This window comes from Oryctolagus cuniculus, chromosome 2 (assembly GCF_964237555.1).
Source record: "Oryctolagus cuniculus chromosome 2, mOryCun1.1, whole genome shotgun sequence".
NCBI lineage: Eukaryota > Metazoa > Chordata > Mammalia > Lagomorpha > Leporidae > Oryctolagus > Oryctolagus cuniculus.
In genome coordinates, this window is record NC_091433.1 from 113,233,229 (window position 1) to 113,254,313 (window position 21,085).

General features: G+C 52.4%; 1 protein-coding gene across 1 annotated transcript in view; it reads left to right on the plus strand.

Annotated features, from left to right (window-relative positions):
- MERTK (MER proto-oncogene, tyrosine kinase) overlaps positions 1–18,118 on the plus strand; it is a 117,964-nt gene extending 99,846 nt beyond the window's left edge. Inside the window, exons 16-19 of the mRNA XM_008254044.3 lie at positions 3,101–3,210; positions 5,425–5,584; positions 6,224–6,360; positions 16,347–18,118. Of these exons, the coding sequence (XP_008252266.2) occupies positions 3,101–3,210; positions 5,425–5,584; positions 6,224–6,360; positions 16,347–16,821 (882 nt within the window). The 3' untranslated portion in view covers positions 16,822–18,118. The remainder of the gene's footprint in view (positions 1–3,100; positions 3,211–5,424; positions 5,585–6,223; positions 6,361–16,346) is intronic.
- The last annotated feature ends 2,967 nt before the right edge of the window (positions 18,119–21,085 follow it).

The window sequence follows — 21,085 nt, forward strand, 5'->3', positions numbered from 1 at the left end:
ACACAGACACGGTCCCACAGAGCTGACACCAGAAAGGGCAGCAGGCTGTCGTGACACAGGCATCAGGCACAGACAGGAGCAACCTGCTCTGGAGCGTCCAGAGACACTGAATTTTCTGCTGGAGAAACTCTTAAAATATCCTGTGCTTCCGCCGTGACTGTCCTCCAAGGAGTGGTAGGAACGAAATGGGAACTTCAGAGATGCACACAGCCTAGATAAGGTGAGCGATCCAAGAACACACGTGTTCTAGGGAAAGCAGGTTGTCTGCTGTGGCAGAAACTAAGCAGGAGAGCATTAGACGAAGGGCGGCAGAGCCGGGAAGGTAAGTGGGGGCATGTCTGCAGCAGGTAGGACGACCTCACAGCAAGTAGTACAAAAGTCAACTCCTCTGCGGGATGCCTGCGTCACAAACACTGGCTTAACCTGCTGTGCCACAAGGCCGGCGCCCACAGCGCTTTTTAATTTTGATGAAATCCAAGTTCTGTTTTGTGGTGGTGGTAGTGGAGTTGCTTGTACTTTTTTTTTTAAGGGATTTATTTATTTGAAAGGCAGAGTAAGAGAGAGAGAGAGAGAGAGAGGGAGAGAGGTCTTTCATATATTGGTTCAGTCCTCAAATGGCCACAACAGCCAGGGCTGGACCAGGCCAAATCCAGGAGCCAGGAGCTTCTTCCAGGCACTTGGACCATCCTCTGATGCTTTCCCAGGTGCATTAGCAGTGAGGTGGATCAGAAGTGGAGCAGCCGGGACTCAAACCAGCACCCATATAGGATGCCGGTGCTGCAGATAGAGGCTACACCCACTTTGCCTCTGAGCTGGCCCCCTGTGCTTTTGGTGTTATATATAAGACACCATTGCCTAAGTCCAAAAGTCACAAAGACTCACCAGGCCTTATGTTATTTTCCATAAGAATTTTATAGTTTGGGCTCTTACATCTAAATTTTGATCCATCTTCTGGTGAGTTAATTTTTGTGGATACTTTGAAGTAGAGGTCCAGTTTCATCTTTTACGGATGAGAGTTTATCCATCCCAGTATCATTTGTTGAAAACGAGTATTTTTCCCCATTAGCAATGGTCTTGACTTCCTTGTTAGAAGGTATAGAGGTTCCTCAAAAAACCAGAAATAGAACTACCATATGTATAATCCAACAGTTCCACTGCTGGGCGTATATCCAAGGGAAATGAAACCCATCTTCAAACAGCTGCACTCCCATGTTTATGCAGCGCTGTTCACAGTAGCCAGGAAATGGGAACAAGTGTCCATCCACTGATGAATGCATTCAAAAAAGTGCTGCATGTACACAGTGGAACATTACTCAGCCCTGAAAAGGATGAAATCTTTGCAATCACATGGCTGGACCTGCGGGTCATTATGTTAAGTGAAATAAGCCAAGCATGACACATGTCCCCTGATCTCACTCATCTGTGTAGTCTAAAATCAAAAGTGATCTCCAGGAGTTAGAAATACAGTGGTGGTAACCAGAGGCTGGGGAGAGGAGTGGGAGGCAGCGATGTTGAATGGTTGAGTGATGGGGACTAGGTTACAGGTAGATGGGAGTAAGAAGTTTGGGGTTCTAGTGCACAGTAGGGTGATGGTGGATAATGTTATTTTATTGTATATTTCTCTGTAAAAAACCTACCACATGGGATTTTTGGATGTTTTTCTCTAAAGAAATGTGAAATGCATGAGAGGATAAATATATTTACCCTGAATGGAGATTACACAGTGTATACATCAAACAAAATTTCACTCCATAAGTATTTGAAATTTTTATGTCAGTTACATGTTGTAAATTTTAAAAATGTAACGTGACAGTTAATTGACCACATATGGATTTATTCCTGGACTCTCCGTAGTCCATTGATCTGAATATCTCTCCTTTTCCCAGTATCACATTATCTTAATTATAGTTGCAGTGTAGCAAGTTTTGAAATCAGTAAGTATGACCCCTCCATCCTTGTTTGTGTGCAAGCTGATTTTGGCATATTCTGGGTTCCTTGAGTTTCTCCAAGCGCTCCAGTATGTGTTGTGGGCACCCTAACCTGAGCCTGAATCTCTGTGCCAAGCGTCTGCCCCTCCAAGTTTTCTCTGCACAGTGATGTTTCTTCTTGTTCCTCCAACGTGTCCGTTTCCACCGAGAAGCGAGCTGATGGTCTGATGGGGTTTGTGTTCAGTCTCCTCCATGGCCTCTCAGAGGGCGCAGTCTCATTTGGCCTCATAACATGGAAAGAAACAGAATGCTGCACATCATACTTTTAAAGCTGGGGAGAAGAAAATGTGACATATGCCAAGAATTTTTTACTGTTTTTTGTTGTTGTTTTTGTTGTTCTTTTTTAAAATTTTATTTGTGGGGCTGGCGCGTGGCGCAGTAGGTTAATCCTCCGCCTGCGGCGCTGGCACCCCATATGGTCGCCGGTTCTGGTCCCAGCTGCTCCACTTCTGATCCAGCTCTCTGCTGCGGCCTGGGAAAGCAGTAGGAGATGGCCCAAGTGCTTGGGCCCCTGCAACCATATATATGGGAGACCAGGAAGAAGCTCCTGGCTCCTGGCTTCGGACTGGCACAGCTCCAGCCATTTGGGGAGTGCTCTCGCTGTCTGTAACTCTACCTCTCAAGTAAAAATATAAAAATCTTTAAAAAAAATGTATCTGTAATGCTAATGATATGAAATCACAAGATTTGTTTCCTTGTTTCACGACCACACCTTAGCAAATAAGGATACCATTTCTCCTTCAGTTGGAAGTAACTTGCTAAGCTTTCCTTTTTCAAAAGCTTGTATTTATTTATTTGAGAGACAGAAACAGCAGTTGCCATCCACTGGTTCGCTCCCCAAATGCCCACAACAGCTGGAGCTGGGCCAATCTAAAGCCAGGAGCTGGGGATTCAGCCTGGCTTGGTGGGTGGCAGAGACCAAAGTAAGTTGAGCCAACAGCGGCTAACTCCCGAGGTGTGCATTAGCAGGAAGCTGGAACATGGACTCAAACCCAGGCGCTCCAGTATGTGTTGTGGGCACCCTAACCCGAGCCTGAACCTCTGTGCCAAGCGTCTGCCCCGCCAAGTTCTCCCTGCACAGTGATCGTTCTCCTTGTTCCTCCACTCCCTAGCACATCCCTCTGCAGACGTTGTTGAAGTTCATGGTGGACATTGCCCTGGGAATGGAGTATCTGAGCAACAGGAACTTTCTGCATAGAGATTTAGCTGCTCGAAACTGCATGTAAGATCCTGGGACATCCTGGAAGCTGTTGGGCCTCATGGTGTTTAACCTGTGCTTGGGGGCTGGGACCGGGGTGGCCTGTGGCTGGCAATACACGCAGGGAAGCAAGGCTTGGGGTTATCGGCCTGGCTTGCTCTGAAGATGGGATGTCTATGGCTGTGATTATGATTGGGGTTTTGCTTGGAGCTTTTCACCCTCTGCCTGGTGGGCCTTCAGCGTTTCCTCCTGCGATCACTTTTTCATTTTCACTCTTGCTGTGCCAGGAGGGTAGGCACGATCTTCCCCCACTGCCGTCAGCTGGCTTTGGAGCCAGAGTTACAGCGGGGCAGCTCATCAGGAAGGCAGTAATGAGCACCGTGTAGGTTTTCTCCCCGAGTTTCCACGCTGCTTGCTTGTGAAGAGGCTTTGAGTGTTGAATTCACAGCCCCCTTCCTTTCACAGCAGACAAGAGCTTCTTATACCAGAACTGTGAACTGAAGTTCCCCTATTTCTTCAGCCTGTTTCAGTAAAGCCATTTTCTGTTGTAAATCTTCAAAACCAATAACTGCTCCTTGAGTGTGAGGTTACTGTTGGGAGAAGAGAGAGTGCTTCTTCATGTGTTGTTGTCGTTGGTTTTTCATGGTCAGAGATGTGGCAGTGGCACCTGCTCTGTGTTCCTCATTCTTCCCAGCCAGCCCTGCCCTGGGCCCTATGCTCTTGCCTCATTTTTGAAATTCCCAGAGAAGTTAACATTGTAGGGCTGTTTTTCATTTAAATACATTTTCTACCATAGAAGGAAAACCATGAAAACTTTTTTTTGTCTTAATATTTCTTTTCATGTTTTTCCTACTGGGTGGGGTGGCTGGGTCTGCGGTTTGTCTTGGACTGGAGGGTTTCCTAGGATGTGGGACTTTCAGTTTTAAAAGTCTGTGATGTGGGGCTAGCATGGTCACAGCAGGTTAAATGCTGCCATCTCATATCAGAGTGCTAGTTCGAGTCCTAGCCGCTCCACTTCCAATCCAGCTGCCTGTTCATATGCCTGGGAAAGCAGTGGAAGATGGCCTGGGTACTTGGGTTCCTGCCAACCATGGGGGACACCCAGATGGAGTTCCAGGTTCCTGGCATCAGCCTGGTCCGGCCCCAGACATTATGGCCATTTGGAGAGTTAACCAACGGATAGAAGATCTCGCTCTCGCTCGCTCGCTCGCTCTGCCTTTCAAATAAAATTTTTTAAAGATTTATTTATTTATTTAAAAGAGTTACACAGAGAGAGGAGATGCAGAGAGAGAGAGAGAAAGAGAGAGAGTGAGAGAGAGGTCTTCCATCTGATGGTTCACTCCCCAATTGGCCACAACGGCTGTAGCTGCACCAATCCGAAACCAGGACCCAGGAGCCTCTTCTGGGTCTCCCACGCAGGTGCAGGGGCCCAAGCATTTGGGCCATCTTCTACTGCTTTCCCAGGCCATAGCAGAGAGCTGGATGGGAAATGGAGCAGCCAGGTCTCGAACCGGTGCCCATATGGCATGCCGGCGCTCAGGCCAGGGCGTTAACCTGCTGCGCCACAGCACCGGCCCCTCAAATAAATTTTAAAAATCTTTCAAAAAGTCTTTATTAGGCAAACAGGATCGATTTGGTCACCTACCCCCAGATCTGCCCTCCTGTTCTTCACGTACTCTTCCGCACCTCCTCCTTTTCCTCCTTCTTCGTGTCTGATCTGTTTTAATAACTCGGGCTGCAACTCTCACTGCACCCCTTCACTTCGGAAGCACCCGCTTGGCCATCTTTGGCGAGAAGCCCAGTGTCTCCTTTACAGCTTGTACTTCCCCACCTCCCCAGGCTGCGGGGGGACTGACCTAGTCCACAGAGCCAGTGCTGCCGCCAGACACCAGGCAGGAAGGCTTCTGGCTGCACGCTGTCCCTCCACCAGAGGCCCCGGCTTTGAGCTGCCGCTCTTCCTGCTCCCGTCGTGCCCCGGCCGACTGTCTCTGACCCTGCACAAGGCGCCCCTGCAGGTCCTGACCCCCACACCGACCAGAGCCGCGCAGGACTCTGTCTCTTTCCAGGCTCCCGGTCCCTTGCCCAGCCACTGACCCCAAAGCTGGCCCCTCACAGGCTGCTGGGGCCCACGTCCTCCTTTGTCACTCATCACGAGTGCTTTCAGCTGCGTCCGACGTAGTCCTGGGATGGAAGGCTTTGCCTCTGAGGCTGCTCAGGATGCGACTCTGCTCTCGGCAGGCTGCGAGACGACATGACTGTCTGTGTGGCGGACTTCGGCCTCTCCAAGAAGATCTACAGCGGGGATTACTACCGCCAAGGCCGCATCGCGAAGATGCCTGTGAAGTGGATCGCCATAGAGAGCCTTGCGGACCGAGTCTACACCAGTAAAAGTGACGTGGTGCGTACGCAGCTCGGACCCGGGGCCCCTCGTGGCCAAGACAGGGGCACAGTGGGAGAAATAACTCAGGCTGGTGCTGCAAGACACTTTATGTTGGGTAAACTGAGGACTGGGGGCATCCCGGGACTTCCCTTTTGTTTCTTGCCAGATGCTTAGCTCAGGGGTAACAACAGAGTCCGGTTAAGCATCTGTGCTTTGCCCACACCCGTCATGTATTTGCAGTTTTCTTTGCTAAAAAAGGGTGACTTAATTGCCCCCAGCTAACACACTTCCTATCCACATTGCATTGAGTGGCTTTTTGGAAGCAAGATGCTGTACAAAAGGTGTTCTGTGATTACCCTGGGCCTGAGCTGGGGAAAATGCCCCCACAAATCTGGGGCAGAGCTTGAAAGTGGGGGGTTTGATGTGACGTGCAGCCATCTCTGCCTCTGCTGAACTTCCCAGAACGGCTTTCGTAAAAATGGGGAGCTGTGACACTCTAGCCCCCCGGTGCTGCGGCTTTGGGAGAGCAGTGCGTCCCAGACATAATTGCCAGCTTTGTGTACAGTCATCAGCTTTAAGAAGTGACCTTTCCCAGTGAAAAAGGCCATTCAGCCTCTGTGGAAAGATCCACATCCTAACTTGTCGTTCTGTTCCCAGTGGGCATTTGGTGTGACCATGTGGGAAATAGCAACGCGGGGAATGACGCCCTACCCCGGGGTGCAGAACCATGAGATGTACGACTACCTTCTGCACGGCCACAGGCTGACACAGCCCGAGGGCTGCCTGGACCAACTGTGAGTGAGCGTCTCTCCGTGTTGCTGGGCATTTGGCTCTACGAAGACCTGGGGGAACACGCCCCGGGGATGTGGTGGGAGGGATGGCTATTGCCAGGTGGACATGTGCACAGGGTGGCACCTGCTGCCATCCAGGCTGGGAGCCACTCCTGGGATGGGAGACAGAGTGTGCCATAGCTGACACATCCAAAAATGCCTGTCCCCACCAGCGGGCATTGTCAAGAGCAGGCCACAGCCCTCGTCCTCTGGGTGCTCGCACAGCTCCAGGAAATACAGCCTGCATGTGAATAGGTCTCCTTTGTAGTGCGTGAGCTCCTGAATGATTCTCTGCCTTCTTTGGGCCCACCTAGCCTTGCCTTTCTAGATAGCATTTCAAACACACAGTAATGCCACCAGTCAGTCTTACCCTTCATCGGGAAGCTTGGAAATCGGTGCCATTGACCTTGAGACCAGGTTGGTCGTCAGAATTGCCTGGGGAGGGAGCCTGTTATGACACAGTGGTTTAAGCTGCCACCTGCAACACCGCCATCCCATAATGGAGCGCTGGTTCAAGTCCCAGCTGCTATACTTCAAATCCAGCTCCCTGCTGATGCACCTAGGAAAGCAAATGATGGCTCGCTCTCTCTCTTTCTTTCTCTCTCTGCCTTTCAATAAAATAAATCTTTAAAAGGCAAGATAGAATAGTTTGGGGCTATTCTAACAGTGTGACTGATCCCTATCTGAGTGCTGATTTAAGTCCAGTTTGAATCCTGGCTACTCCACTTCTAATCCACCTTCCCCACTCATGCATCTTGGGAGGCAGCCGATGATGGCTCACGTGCTTGGCCCCCTGCCACCCACAGGGAGACTCAGGTGGAGTTCCTGGTTCTTGCCTTTGGCCTGGCCCAGCCTTAACTCTTGGGGGCACTGGGAGAGTAAACAATAGATAGAAGATCTCTTACTGTCTATTCTGTCTTCGAAGTAAATGGAAAAAAAAAATGCACCATTCAAAACACCTGCATCCTTCACGGGGAGCGCCTGGGTTCAAGTCCCAGCTCCTCGTGCCAACTTCCTGCTAAAGCACACCCCGGGAGGCAGCAGGTGATGGCTCCAGGAGTTGGGTCCTTCCTGCATTTTGGGGGTGTCTTGACGGCCACACAGCAAGGTGAAGAGGCCCTGGCCTTGGGTCAGACTCTGCCTCCTAACTAGCCATGTGTGCGGTCATGACAGCTGAGCTAACCCCTCTGTACCTCTGATCATCAGCCACAAAACAACTTAGCTTATGCTCTTGAGAGAGTTGCTGTCCAGGTTACATAAGAAAGTGTCTGGAATGTTCAGCCTGTGGGAGGCTTGCGGGGGAAATGCACACCTGAAGATGCCAGGTATCAGCAGCATCTTCACAAACTGATCTCCCCAGGCACCGGGCTGACCTTTTAAAAAGAATGCCTACGGGGCTGGTGCTGTGGTGCAGAAGGTTAATCCTGCGCCTGCGGCGCCAGCATCCCATATGGGCACCGGTTCTAGTCCCGGCTGCTCCTCTTCCAATCCAGCTCTCTGCTGTGGCCTGGGAAAACAGTGGAAGATGACCCAAGTCCTTGGGCCCCTGCACCCATGTGGGAGACCAGGAAGAAGCACCCTGGCCTTGGATCAGCGCAGCTCTGGCCTTTGCGGCCATCTTGGAGGTGAACCAATAGAAGAAAGGAAGGAAGACCTTTCTCTCTCTTTATTTATTTATTTATTTATTTGACAGGTAGAGTTACAGACAGTAAGGGGGAGAGAGAGAAAGATCTTCCTTCCATTGGTTCACCCCCCAAATGGCCGCTATGGGCGGTACACTGCGGCCGGCGCACTGCGCCGATCCAAAGCCAGGAGCCAGGTGCTTCTTCCTGGTCTCCCATGCGGGTGCAGGGGCCCAAGCACCTGGACCATCCTCCACTGCCTTCCCGGGCCACAGCAGAGAGCTGGACTGGAAGAGGAGCAACCAGGACTAGAACCTGGCGCCCATATGGGATACCGGTGCCCCAGGCGGAGGATTAACCAAGTGAGCCATGGCGCTGGCCTCTCAAATAAATAAATAAGATCTTAAAAAAAAAAAAAAAGAATTCCCAGTGAATGCTACCTATGGCTTAGGATTTAGCACCTTCCTAAGAGCGGCTCTGCTCCCCATGTAATAAGGGCCGTGGCCTTGCAGAGGGGCATTCCCACCACATGCAGCAAGAGCATGTCAGAGCTGTGGGCCTGTGCCAGCTGTTGTGGCATATGCTGGGTGCTGGCGCAGGTGAGCGTGTATAGGACCACTCCCCCATCCCACGCTCTGACCCTACTGCCTCAGCTGGGGAGAGGACCCAGGTCAGTTTGCATACAGGCCTCCCAAGTCCTTTCTAAACCAAACAGAAAGAAAACGAGAGATAGACAGAGTTCTCCCATCTTCTGGTTCACTCCCCAAATGCCCACAACAGCCAAGGCTGGACCAGGCCAAAGCCAGGAGCCAGGAACTGAATGTGGGTCTCCCATGTGGGTGGCAGAGACCCAAGTACTTGAGCTATCCCCTGCTTCCTCCCAGAGTGTGTGTTAGCAGGAAGGTAGGATCAGGAGGGGAGCCAGGATTTGAACCAGGCGCTCCAACAGGGGATGCAGGCATCATAAGCAGCGTGTCCACTGCTGCACCAGACACTGCCCCGGCAGGAGACTGCTTTGATCAGGGGCTCGCCTGGCTTGGTGGTGCAGTAGCGATGTTTATTGCGGTTGTAGATGTCTAACATTGAGGACAGAAGGAAACCCTGTAAGCCCTTTAAAAACATCATGCAGTCCTAATTAAATTAGCTCCAGGGTTTCATGGTAGTTCTGAAAAGGACCATGTTAATGAAATGTTTGCTTCTGAACATGAGGACGTAGTTCAGCCAAACAATACGGCCCAGGAAGAGTTTCCTTGCACTTTCTCTCTTAGCTTTCCTGTGCACCCTTTGCGGCGGAGATCTTGGGTCTTAGCAAGGTGCATGCTGCATCCCAGTGTGGTTTTAGATGTTTCGCATACAGTCAACGGAGGGAACCCCGAGCCAGGCTTTTGGAGATCGTTTGGGTGAGTGACCGAGTAGCAAGGTCAGCAGGTGCCGTGTAGCTGGGCAGCCAGGGGGAAGCAGACAAGTCGCAGGCCCTGTGTTCCATTGGCTCCATGCCCGAGCTTGCAGAGGCCGCTGTGGCCTGTGTGGGTGAACCAGGCCTTTTCCCGGGTCTCCTCTGGCATCTGATTGCTGGGGAACAGCAGCGGCCCCCAACGCAGCCTCTGTGTTTCCATTTCTGGGCTGAAAATTAACTTTGAAAAAGAAACGCGTCTCGGGTTCATTCTTATCCAGGTGGTTTCTCATCAGTAGTGAGAGGGGCTCAGGGCTCAGCTGCTCCTCAGTTTTCTGAAACTCGACTGTGACGTGGAACCAGGTCCATCACAGGGCTCTCTTGGCACCCTGCTCGCCGATCCTGCCCCCGTGAGGCCACCTCTCCTCACAGCGTCCTCGCCACTGCTGCGGGACCCGGCTGCAGGCCCCTGCTCCTCCCTACATCCTGCTCTGATGGCCCCTCCATTTCTCTGGGACATTTCCCCAGCTGAGCCCTGGGACCCCTACCCACCAGCTGGTCACCATGGCTCAGGGCCTGGCGCTCACTCCCCTCACCCTCTAGTGGGACACCTGGGTCGCACTGGGTCTCCACAGCCAGACGTCCTACAGAGGCACCTGCCTCCCGCACTCCCACCACTAATACTGTCAGCTGGTAGGACCCCAGGGGCCAGCCCCTGCCACTCCCTCCTCCTGATAACCTGCCTGCAGAAACCAGTGAATGGGCAGGTCGGGGCCAGCATCACTTCCTGCCGAGCGCTGCAGACCCCACAACTCTTCCGACTCCCGTCTCATTCCACTCCTCCCCACCAGGCTCTCACTACATCCCAGAGCAACCTTTCTACACTTAGAACCTCATCATGCAGTGCTTCCAAGCACATCATCTGTCTCTGGCTTCCCACGGCCCGGGTCAGACCTAAAGCCCATCCAGATCTGAGCCCTAGGGCCAGGCAGGGTGGCTGAGTGGTTAGGAAACTGGGCTCTGGTGCCACAACACCCGCCCTCTTTTTTAAATATTTTATTTACATTTTTTGAGAGACAGAGTGGTCTTCCATCCGCTGGTTCACTCCCCAAATGACCACAGTGGCCAGAGCTGGGCCAATCTGAAACCAAGAGCTTCCTCCGGGTCTCCCACATGGGTGCAGGAGCCCAAGGCCTTGGGCCATCTTCTACTGCTTTCCCAGGCCATAGCAGAGAGCTGGAATGGAAGGGGAGCAGCCGAGACTCAAACCAGTGCCCATATGAGATGCTGGCACTGCAGGCAGAGGCTTAGCTTACTGCGCCCACCCAGCCACAGCCCCCTTGGGTGGAGCTGCAGCTTCATTGTCATGTTCCGGCAAGGCATCAAGCTTAGGGCTGCTCATCTGTCAAATGGGCGTAACTGTGCCCATGTGGTGTGGGGGTGGTGCTGCCTGAACAAGCAGCCAGCCATAGAGTATTTCCTGTGTTGCCTCATTTCGTAACCATGAAGGAAAGGCCAGTGATGGGGAGCAGGGCCCTGGGGACCAGATGGGCCAGGCACTGCCACTGCCCATTCACTGGACAAACCAGTGCCTGCGCCCTACAAGCCTCAGCTGCCCTGCCGTGAGGGGGCCTGCATTTCTCCCCCAGGGAGCTGCCAAGGGCCTGCACGCCGCATGATGTCCTGTCTGTATCAGCTGCCTCGGTGCCGCGGCTGCTGACCCTCACGGGCTCCCCTGCCACCACCGACCTCGCCCTCATTCTTCACACACCTGTCCACGCCAGGGCCCGCCCTCATGCCTTCCTGCATGGTGCCTGACTGGTGCCTGCTGCCCGACTGCCCAGGACCCCAGCTCACACCCCACTCTCCACCTCCGGTTTCCATTGATTGCTCCACCCCTCCCCCTCCACCGCAGGCTGCGCAGGCCAGGGAAGGAAGCGGGCGGGAGCCTCGGAGGGCTGAGGGGCACAGTGAGAGAAGGCTGGCCTTGCCCCTCTGTGCACACCTGCAGCGCTGCTCTCAGCGCTCCTCAGAGCCAGAGCAAAGCACGCACTTGGAAAGTATACAGGGAATAAATTCAAAAACGTATACATTTTATAAATGGATATGATTACATTTTTCAAACCATAGCAAAATAAACATACCTTAAAGTTTACCATCTTAGGCCACCACCTGTGATGCTAGCATCCCATATGGGCACCAGGTTGTGTCCTGGCTGTTCCACCTCCATCCAGCTCCCTGTTAATGGCCTGGGAAAAGCAGTGGAAGATGGCCCAACTGCTTGGGCCCCTGCCACCCACATGGGAGACTTAGATGAAGCTTTTGGGTCCTGGATTCATCCTGGCCCGGCCCTGGTTATTGCAGCCATTTGGGGAGTGAACCAGCAGATGGAAGATCTTCCTCTCTGTCTCTCCCTCTCTCTGTCTGTAACTCTGCTTTTCAAATAAATAAATCTTTGAAACTTTCCATCTTAACCACTTTGTATATAGTTCATTAGTGTTAGGTACATAATTTTTTAAAGATTTCTTTTTATTTATTTATTTTTTTTGACAGGCACAGTTAGACAGTGAGAGAGAGAGACAGAGAGAAAGGTCTTCCTTCCGTTGGTTCACCCCCAAATGGCTGCCACGGCCGGCGCTGCGCCGATCTGAAGCCAGGAGCCAGGTGCTTCTCCTGATCTCCCATGGGGTGCAGGGCCCAAGCACCTGGGCCATCCTCCACTGCACTCCCGGGCCACAGCAGAGAGCTGGCCTGGAAGAGGAGCAACCAGGACAGAATCTGGTGCCCCAACCGGGACTAGAACCCGGGGTGCTGGCGCCGCAGGCGGAGGATTAGCCAAGTGAGCTGCGGCGCCGGCCTATTTTTATTTATTTAAAAGGCAGAATAACAGAGAGAGGCAGAAAGAGACTTTCCATCTGCTGGTTTACTCCCAAAATGGCCACAGCAGCAGGGCCGGGCTAGGCCGATGCTAGGAACCAGGAACTCCATCCAGGCCTCCCACGGGGGTGGCCGGGGCCCAAGCCCTCGTGCCATCTCTGCTGCTTTCCCAGGCTCCTGAGCGGGGAGCTGGATCAGAAGCAGAGCAGCCGGGACTTGAACTGGTGCTCTGGTATGGGATGCTGGTGTCGCAGGTGGTGGTTTAACCCCCGCTGTGCCACAACGCCAACCCCTAAGTATACCCGTTATTGTGTGGTACGACCATCGCCACCGTCTGCCCAACTCCAAAAGGCCTTCCCTACAAAACTGAAACTCTGTACACAGTAAACAAAAGATAACCTGTGTGGTGAGATCTTTCATAGAACTCAAAAACAGAAGGACTGTTTACAAAGTCACCAAGCTCATCCCCCCACCCCGCCTGTAAAATGTAAATCACAAAACAGCACACCCTCCTCATACCAGGGGTGGGATTTCTTGTCAGTGCCCTTGGTCCACTCCTACAGAGTTGCCCTTCCAGGGGAGTAGGTTAGTCCGTGTACATGCTGTGTCTTTAAAAACCCCAGCTGTATTTTTTTAATATTTTGTAAATTATTGAGCATAAAAAAATCTGTTTCAAAGTGATTTTGCTACAGTTCTGCCTCTCAAAGGGCTGATTATGGAAACATTTCCTCTTAAGACATGGAACCAATGAACATAAATTAAGTAACACAGCCCCTTGATGAAATAATAAAAAGGAGATTATGTTCCCCAGGGCCAGGGGCTCTGAAAGCCCACCTCGGGCTGCAGACAAGCACGGCTCTGTGGAAGCAGGGAGGCATGCAAATCGCCTCACACCACGGAGACTCCGACACAGGCACAGAAATTGTTTGCCCCGTCTCAGTGGCCGCCCAGCGCAGGCACGACAGGGAAACCGAAAGGAGCTCCCAAGCCTGAGAAGAGAATCAGGACAGTGAGATGAGGGAATGTGCCCTCCCTACGCCTTGGTGTCCCGTGTCCGGGGTCAGCCTCTACCTGGGCACCGCGCTCTGGGCCTCTCCGCCTGCTGGCAGCCTGTGCAAGTGCTGGCCAAGGCTGCAAGAGTAGATGTGTGAAAAGATGTTACTGTGTGCTCGCTCACATGAGATCTGTGTGTTGTATGTGAAACACCACGTCAGGGCTGGTGCCGTGGCTCACTAGGCTAATCCTCCGCCTTGCAGCGCCGGCACACCGGGTTCCAGTCCTGGTCGGGGCGCCGGATTCTGTCCCGGTTGCTCCTCTTCCAGGCCAGCTCTCTGCTGTGGCCCGGGAGTGCAGTGGAGGATGGCTCAAGTGCTTGGGCCCTGCACCCCATGGGAGACCAGGAGAAGCACCTGGCTCCTGGCTTCGGATCAGTGCGGTGCGCCGGCCGCAGCGTGCCAGCCACGGCGGCCATTGGAGGGTGAACCAACAGCAAAGGAAGACCTTTCTCTCTGTCTCTCTCTCTCACTGTCCACTCTGCCTGTTTAAAAAAAAAAAAGAAAGAAAGAAAGAAAGAAACACCATGTCAGTAGAATTCACCAAAGAAGCCATAGGAGAGAATTCGATGTGAACGTAGGGATTGCATGTTTCTGTTCCCAAGAGACCAGTAACGCCCTGCAGGTGTCAGATGATTTAAATGGGAGTTGTCGGGGGGCCGGAGTCACAGCAGCAGGTTTGGCCACTGTGCGTGACACTGGCAGCCCCAGCTGCTCCACTTCTGATCCAGCTCCCTGCTAATGCCCTGGGAAGGTAGCGGAAGGTGACCCAGGTGTTTGGGCCCCTGCTGCCCACATGGGAGGCCCAGATGGAGTTCCAGGCTCCTGGCTCAGCCCCTGCTGTGGCGGCCATGTGGAGAGTAAACCAGGGGAAGGAAATTCTTTCTCCTTGTCTCTCCCTCTCTCTATATAACTGCCTTTCAAATAAATAGACTTTAAATAATAATGATAATCAATGTGGATTGTTTTCTTATCCAATGACATGAACATCCATTTCTCAAAACAGGAAAAGGATCCAAATGAAACTATGATGTAACTCATTCTTATCTCAGCCTTGTGATTCCTACGTGTTGTTTCTGTTTCTCTGTGATCCTTTTTTTTTCTTTTAAGATTTATTAATTTATTTGAAAGGCAGTTACACGGAGAGCACTTGGGCCATCTTCTGCTGTCTGTTCAGGCTCATTAGCAGGGAGCTGGATTGGAAGTGGAGCAGCTGGGACTCAAACCAGCACATTCTGCTCCCTTCATTTCATTCTGCTGTTGTTGTTGTTGCTAATTTGAGAGACTGAGACAGACAGACAGCTCCCATCAGCTATTCCACCCTCCAGATGACCACAATGGCTGGGGCTGGACCAGGGCGAAGCCATGAATCCAGAACTCAGTCTTGATCTCCACCCAAGTACTGGAGCCATCACCTGCCGCCTTCAAGGATGCACATCAGCAGGAGGCTGGAGGCAGGATCCCAGACACTCCTGTGTGGGACGCAGGATCTTGCCTGCTGTGTTAACTGGGAGGCCAAACACCCACCCCCAGCGGTCATTCTTAATTGTGATTGGACACGGAATGAAGAAGCAGTGCAGACAAACAGCAGTGGGGTCAGGAGGAGCAGTGGGGCACCGGAGTTGCCCAGGCTGAACATGATTGTCCTGCTCCCATACTCCCAGGTGGCCATGGCATATTCTGTACCACTCCGAGTCCACTTGCATTGTGATTACAAAGTGACAATGACAGGTGCCATCCCAGCTCTTGGCCTTCTTAGCCCTGGCCCTGGCTCTGTGTAACCAAGCCCCGCTGAGAACAACGCAGGTCGACAGTTTTGAGCAGAGGTCAGCAAACTCTGTGAAGTGCCAAGTAGTGAATCGTTCTGGCTGGGCAGTCCCTCTGTAGCACCTGCTCAACTCTGCCGCTGCAGCAAAAGCCATCTCTACAACCAGTAGGGGCCGGCACTGTGGCGTAGCGGGTAAAGCCCCAGCCTGCAGCGCCGGCATCCCACATGGGCGCTGGTTCAAGTCCCGGCTGCTCCACTTCCGATCCAGCTCTCTGCTATGGCCTGGGAAAGCAGTAGAAGATGGCCCAAGTGCTTGGGCCCTGCACCTGCATGGGAGAATTTCCTGGCTCCTGGCTTCAGATCGGTGCAGCTCCAGCCTTTGTGGCCAATTGGGGAGTGAACCAGCGGATGGAAGACCTCTCTCTCTCTCTCTCTCTGCCTCTCCTTCTCTCTGTGTGTAACTGACTTTCAAATAAATAAATAAATCTTAAAAAAAAAAAAAAACAGGCTGGCGCCGCAGCTCAATAGGCTAATCCTCCGCCTGCGGCGCCAGCACCCCGGGTTCTAGTCCCGGTTGGGGCGCCGAATTCTGTCCCGGTTGCTCCTCTTCCAGTCCAGCTCTCCGCTGTGGCCCGGGAAGGCAGTGGAAGATGGCCCAAGTCCTTGGGCCCTGCATCCCATGGGAGACTAGGAGGAAGCACCTGGCTCCTGGCTTCGGATCAGCACGGTGCGCCAGCCGTGGCAACCATTGCGGGGTGAACCAACGAAAAAGGAAGACCTTTCTCTCTGTCTGTCTCTCTCTCACTGTCCACTCTGCCTGTCCACAAAAAAATTAAAAACAAAACAAAACAAAACAAAACAACAGCCAGTAGGTAAGTGGGTGGACTTGTGTTCCAATAAAACTTTATTTACAAAGCAGATGGCAAGCTGGATTTGACTATGGGTTACATTTGCAGCCCCTGAATAAAGAAGCTGACCTTGAGTAAACCTGATTTCCAGAGGTAGATGTATTTGCCATATACCTCCTCTGTTCCTGGCAACAGAGCCGTTTTGTTGTCCAGTGTCCGTGGAACATATACAGCAGTTCAGTGACTATTAGGCCATCACTTGAGACCTCCCCAATTTCCATAAAAATAACACGGATGCTGGCTGGGCTGGGATAAGAGGAAAGATTAGGGAGGATGGCACAGGGGGACCCGGGTGCAGTGCTAGGACGTAACTTTTTCTTTTTCTTTTAGGTATGAAATAATGTACTCCTGCTGGGCCGCCGACCCCTTGGACCGGCCCTCGTTTTCCGTGCTGAGGCTGCAGCTGGAGAAGCTCCTGGAAAGCCTGCCCGAGGTTCAGGACAAGGCAGACGTCTTTTACATCAACACCCCTCTGCTGGAGAGCTGCGAGGGCCTGGCCGAGGGGCCCGCCCTCGGCTCGCTGGACCTGAACCTCGACCCGGACTCCATCATTGCCGCCTGCAACCCCAGCGCCGCCATCAGCGTGGTCACCGCCCAAGTCCACGAGCACAGGGCTCCGGAGGGCCGGTATGTCCTGGACGGGGGCGGCGAGGACTGGGAGGCCCCGGGCGCTTCGAGGGAAGACAGACCCGCCCGGAACGGGGCCTCCTGGTCACTGCGCAGCACGCTGCCCGCGGGGAGCCCACCGCCTGAGGAACTTGAGTTTGCCGATGACTCCTCCGGAGACTCGGACATCCCGATATGAGCAGCAGTGGCGTGGTTACAGCCAGGTTCGCTGTCCTGCCCGGTGTCTTCTTTCCAAGTAAAACGCCATGGCCCCAGAACACCAGCTGAGTGTCCGTCTTCACGTCCGTCTTCGTCAGAAATGCATAATATATATTTATTTAAGGAGAAGTGTATATGTCTGTATATGGTGGAAAGAGATCAGCATATTTTAATAAAAGATGACAACTCTTGCGGATCTTACCATTTAAGCTTCAGCTGGTCCCTGATACTCAACGTTTGTGCAAAGTTCTTTTTTTTTTTTTTTTGCAGAGTTTTATTTTTTAAAGTTCATCTCTTTTTTTTTTTTCATCTTTTTTTCAGCTATTGTATGTAAAAAAAATATGTATATACTGGTAAAATGAAATGCCATCTCTGATATCACTTCTGGTTTTGTGAGAAATGTGGTATTTTGACATGAATCGTGTATTGGATAAGAATGATGCATTTACTATTCGAAGTTTTCTGATTAGTTTTTTGAGACGACTTCCTAATAAAACATGGACGGGGGGAGGATGTGCTGAAATTACTGCACACGGCATGCATAGCTGTCACCGGTGGCCCCAGGGCCTTTGCAAAGGACTCCTTTCAGTGTGTGGGTCCCAGTGCCACTCCTGGCTTTGCTGTTGGGAGACAGGGGAAACCCGTTCTGGGAGTCCATGGACTGGTACACAGGGATCCTTAATGCCATCCGAGCTGCAAGCTACAGAGTAGAAGGGTCTGACAGGTGGCAGTGGGGCAGGGCACCAAGCTCACATCCCACTGTTGCCCGGGGCCTTGTTGGGTCTCGGGAACTCTCTGTGCACTGTCTGGTTTGTTCTGGACCCCGTTCTGCTACGGGTACCAGTGCTGCTGTGACGTGTGGCTCGTGGAGCCGCAGTAACCTGCCCGTGGTCCACAGCCAGGAGAGGTGGCGCCGGAATGCAGAGCGCCGGATCTCAGCCACAGCATCTTCAGGCCTGTTTGCTTCCCACTTGGGAGCAGCCTCTGAAAGCCTTCAAGGATCGATGTCGTCACAGGCTGCAAGGGTGCGGCCCGCACAGCCCGGTCCTGGCCTGGCTGCCAGCCTGGGCACCCCGATCTCCAGCGTGAACCAGCTGCTCTTACTGTGAAAACGTTCTGAGGGTTTGAAAAGAGCCTGTATTGTTACAAGAAATGCAAGCATTACATTTATTGGTGAAAGGGAAAAAAAAGTTACATCTGATAAAGATAATTTATACTGTTAAAAACTTTTGAGTGGTCATTTAAAAAAAAAATCAATAAAAAATTTTTATTACCTACCTGTGCAAACCAAGTGTCTTGTTGATGGTGACTACCAAGAATTTGAAGGACTCATTAGTATTTTTTTTAAACTTTTTGTTTATTTATGTTCATTTATTTGAAAGACAGAGAGACAGAGATCTTCCAGCTGTGGGTTCACCGCAGCCAGAGCTGGGTCAGACTGAAACCCGGGGTCCGCAATTCAATCCAGGTCTCCCATGTGGGTGGCAGGGACCCAAATACTTGAGCCATCACCTGCCGCCTCCCAGGCTGTGCATTAGCAGCGAGCTGGGTCCAAGGCGGAGCTGGGACTGGAATCCAGGCACTCTGATAGGGGCCTGGGAGTCACAAGCAGCCTCTGAATGCTGCAGCAAATGCCCACCCCCACTGGGAGTGTTTTTATCCTTTATACCCAGGCTGTACCCAAGACTCCAACTGCATGGGGCTGGCAAGGGAGAGCCCAGGCTTTATAGGATGACTCCAGTGTGTGCCAAGGCCAAATGTTGAGGCTCCCTGGACTGGACACAGGTGAGGGCTGTCACACCGCAGGCTGGGCAGATTCTTTGTTTTCCTTTAAGTGTTATGTGACAGAAGGTGAGGCAGATGGAGGTCTTCTATCTGTTGATTCATTCTGCAAATGTCTGCATGTGGGCCAGGCCAAAGCCAGGAGCCTGGGGGAGCTCCATCCTGGTCTCCCACAAGGGTGGCAGGGGCCCAAGCACTGGAGCCAGGGGTCTGGAACTGAATCTGGGTCTCCCACATGGGTAGCAACGACCCAAGTGCTTGTGCAATAACAAGATCAGAAGCACTGGGATCGGAAGCAGTGGGACTGGACCCCAGGTATCTCAAACAGCTGCTGGGTGCAGGAGTGGGCAGCTTCCCTCCTCTCCCATCCGTCTTGTCCCGGGGTGATGTGAGCCTCCTGCCCCTTTCCCCCATATGTGGGACTGGGAAGTCCGGTTTGCTCACTATCTTCTATGCAACCTGAGGAGGGCTGAGAGCCTGGGCCTGCTGTGCCATAGCAGGTGTAAGAGCTGAGACATCAACAAACCCAGCAGAACGCGTCCCTTCCTCTGGCACACGGCCACGTGCCAGGCGTTGGTTACAACAAGTGCAGTTGGAGGCGGTAGAGCTGACGACCTTGCTCAGCACCTGCAAATCTCGCTGAGGACTTTGGAACTCCAGCATTCTTCTCGGCCACGTCTGAATGTTTGACAGCTTGGAAAGAGCTAGCACAGATGATCCAGCCATTGGCAGACTCTGGTACTGACTTCTGAGCCGTCCACTGAAAATAGCTCTTCAGATTCTGTTTCCTGTAAACTCGAGTTACTTTTGTAAGTGGCTCTAAGGAGCAAAGAGTGGAGGAGGAGAGAAAACAGGAAGAAACAAGTCGAGTCATTGTCTTGAGCCAGGCTGGGACTGGTGCTGGGAGGTCAGGAGGACAAGGAAATAAACAAGTAGCAGAAGCACTCGTGACCCACAGGATGAGTGAGACTAACTGCCTGGCTCGCTCTCTCTCTCTCTCTTTTTCTTCCCTCCCTCTCCTCTCCTTCTGTCTCCTATTTCTTGCATTGCTTTCTGAACAGAAGGAAGAAGCAAGGAGCAGGGTTTGGAAACCCTGGAGAGCTCTGCCACCTGTGCTGGCCGCAGGGCCCAGGGCAGGGACCCGGCTGGAGCCAGTCCTGCCCTATCTCCTTAGGCAATCTCTGCAGGTCAACTGACTTTCCTTGAGCCCCCCCCCCTTTCCTCAAGTGTACAGTGAACAGATCAGTGCTCTCTCCTGCAACAAACAAGCACCTTGGGTAAAGAATAGGACCAGGGGCCAGCGTTCTGGTGCAGCGGGTTAAGCCACCACCTGTGACACCAGCATCCCGGCTGTTCCAGCTCCCTGCTAATGCACCTGGGAAGGCAGCGGAAGCTGGCCCAAGTGTTTGTGGCCCCTGCCACCCATGTTGCAGATCCGGATGGAGTCCTGGGCTCCTGGCCTCAACCTGGCCCCAGCCCCAGCCCCAGGCCCAGCTGTCGCTGGGAGTAAACCAGCAGATGGAAGACCTCTCGTGTAGTGCAAACCTACCCACGTTTGTCATATTAGAAATACTTTCGGGTTAGGCCTTCAGCTCATAGTTGAGATTCCCACGATCCACATTGAAGGGCCTTCGCAGCTCCAGCTCCTCACTCCCAGTGCTGATTGTGTCATCAACTCCCTCCAAAAACAACACAAATTAATTCAGCCATAAAATCTAAAAAGACAGGGGGAGTTCTGCTTCGGCCGGTGCTGCGCACAGTGGGGGAGTTCAGTGTGAGGGAGGGCGGTCCTCAGCCGTCACCACAGGCAGCTCCTGGCCGTCTCATCCTGGGCTTGAATTCCTGATGCTGGCCCCAGTGCCTCCCCCACCACCCCAGTTGGGCTTTGCCAACAGGATACAGGGACGTGAGGAGGGTCTCCGAGCCATCCCAGAACAAGGAGATTCTCTCTCTCCTTGTCTGGCCTCCAAGTCCGCCAGACCGAGCAGAGGTCCCCACTCGGGAAATGGGCCAAACCACAGTCTGGTATCTCCCAGGTCAGGCTGGTCCTGATTCATAAAAGTCAAGTCCTTTTTAACTTCTGGTCAATGACAACAGCCAGTTGGAACTTCTGCTGAGTCTGTGGGAAAATAACTGACCCCCCAAACAAACCAGCTACAGCAGCAACTTAACTTCTCTAAAGACACCTACTCACTTTGCTTGACGAGTGGGAAAACGGGAAGCTCTGTTTTCTTTAGGGCACATTTCAGTAAGGCACCGTGTTCCTATGTTGAGATTTCATTTTCTCTCTTTTAAAGTTCCAGACAAGAACAACAGCAAAACGACCATCCTACTGGACTTGGAAGACCATGTTTAATTACTTAACTCATTGGTAGCTGAATGTGATGATTATTTCTAGAAACTGTAACCACAGGCTGCTACATTAGAATATTTTCATGACAGTATCTTTTATTACAATGGGA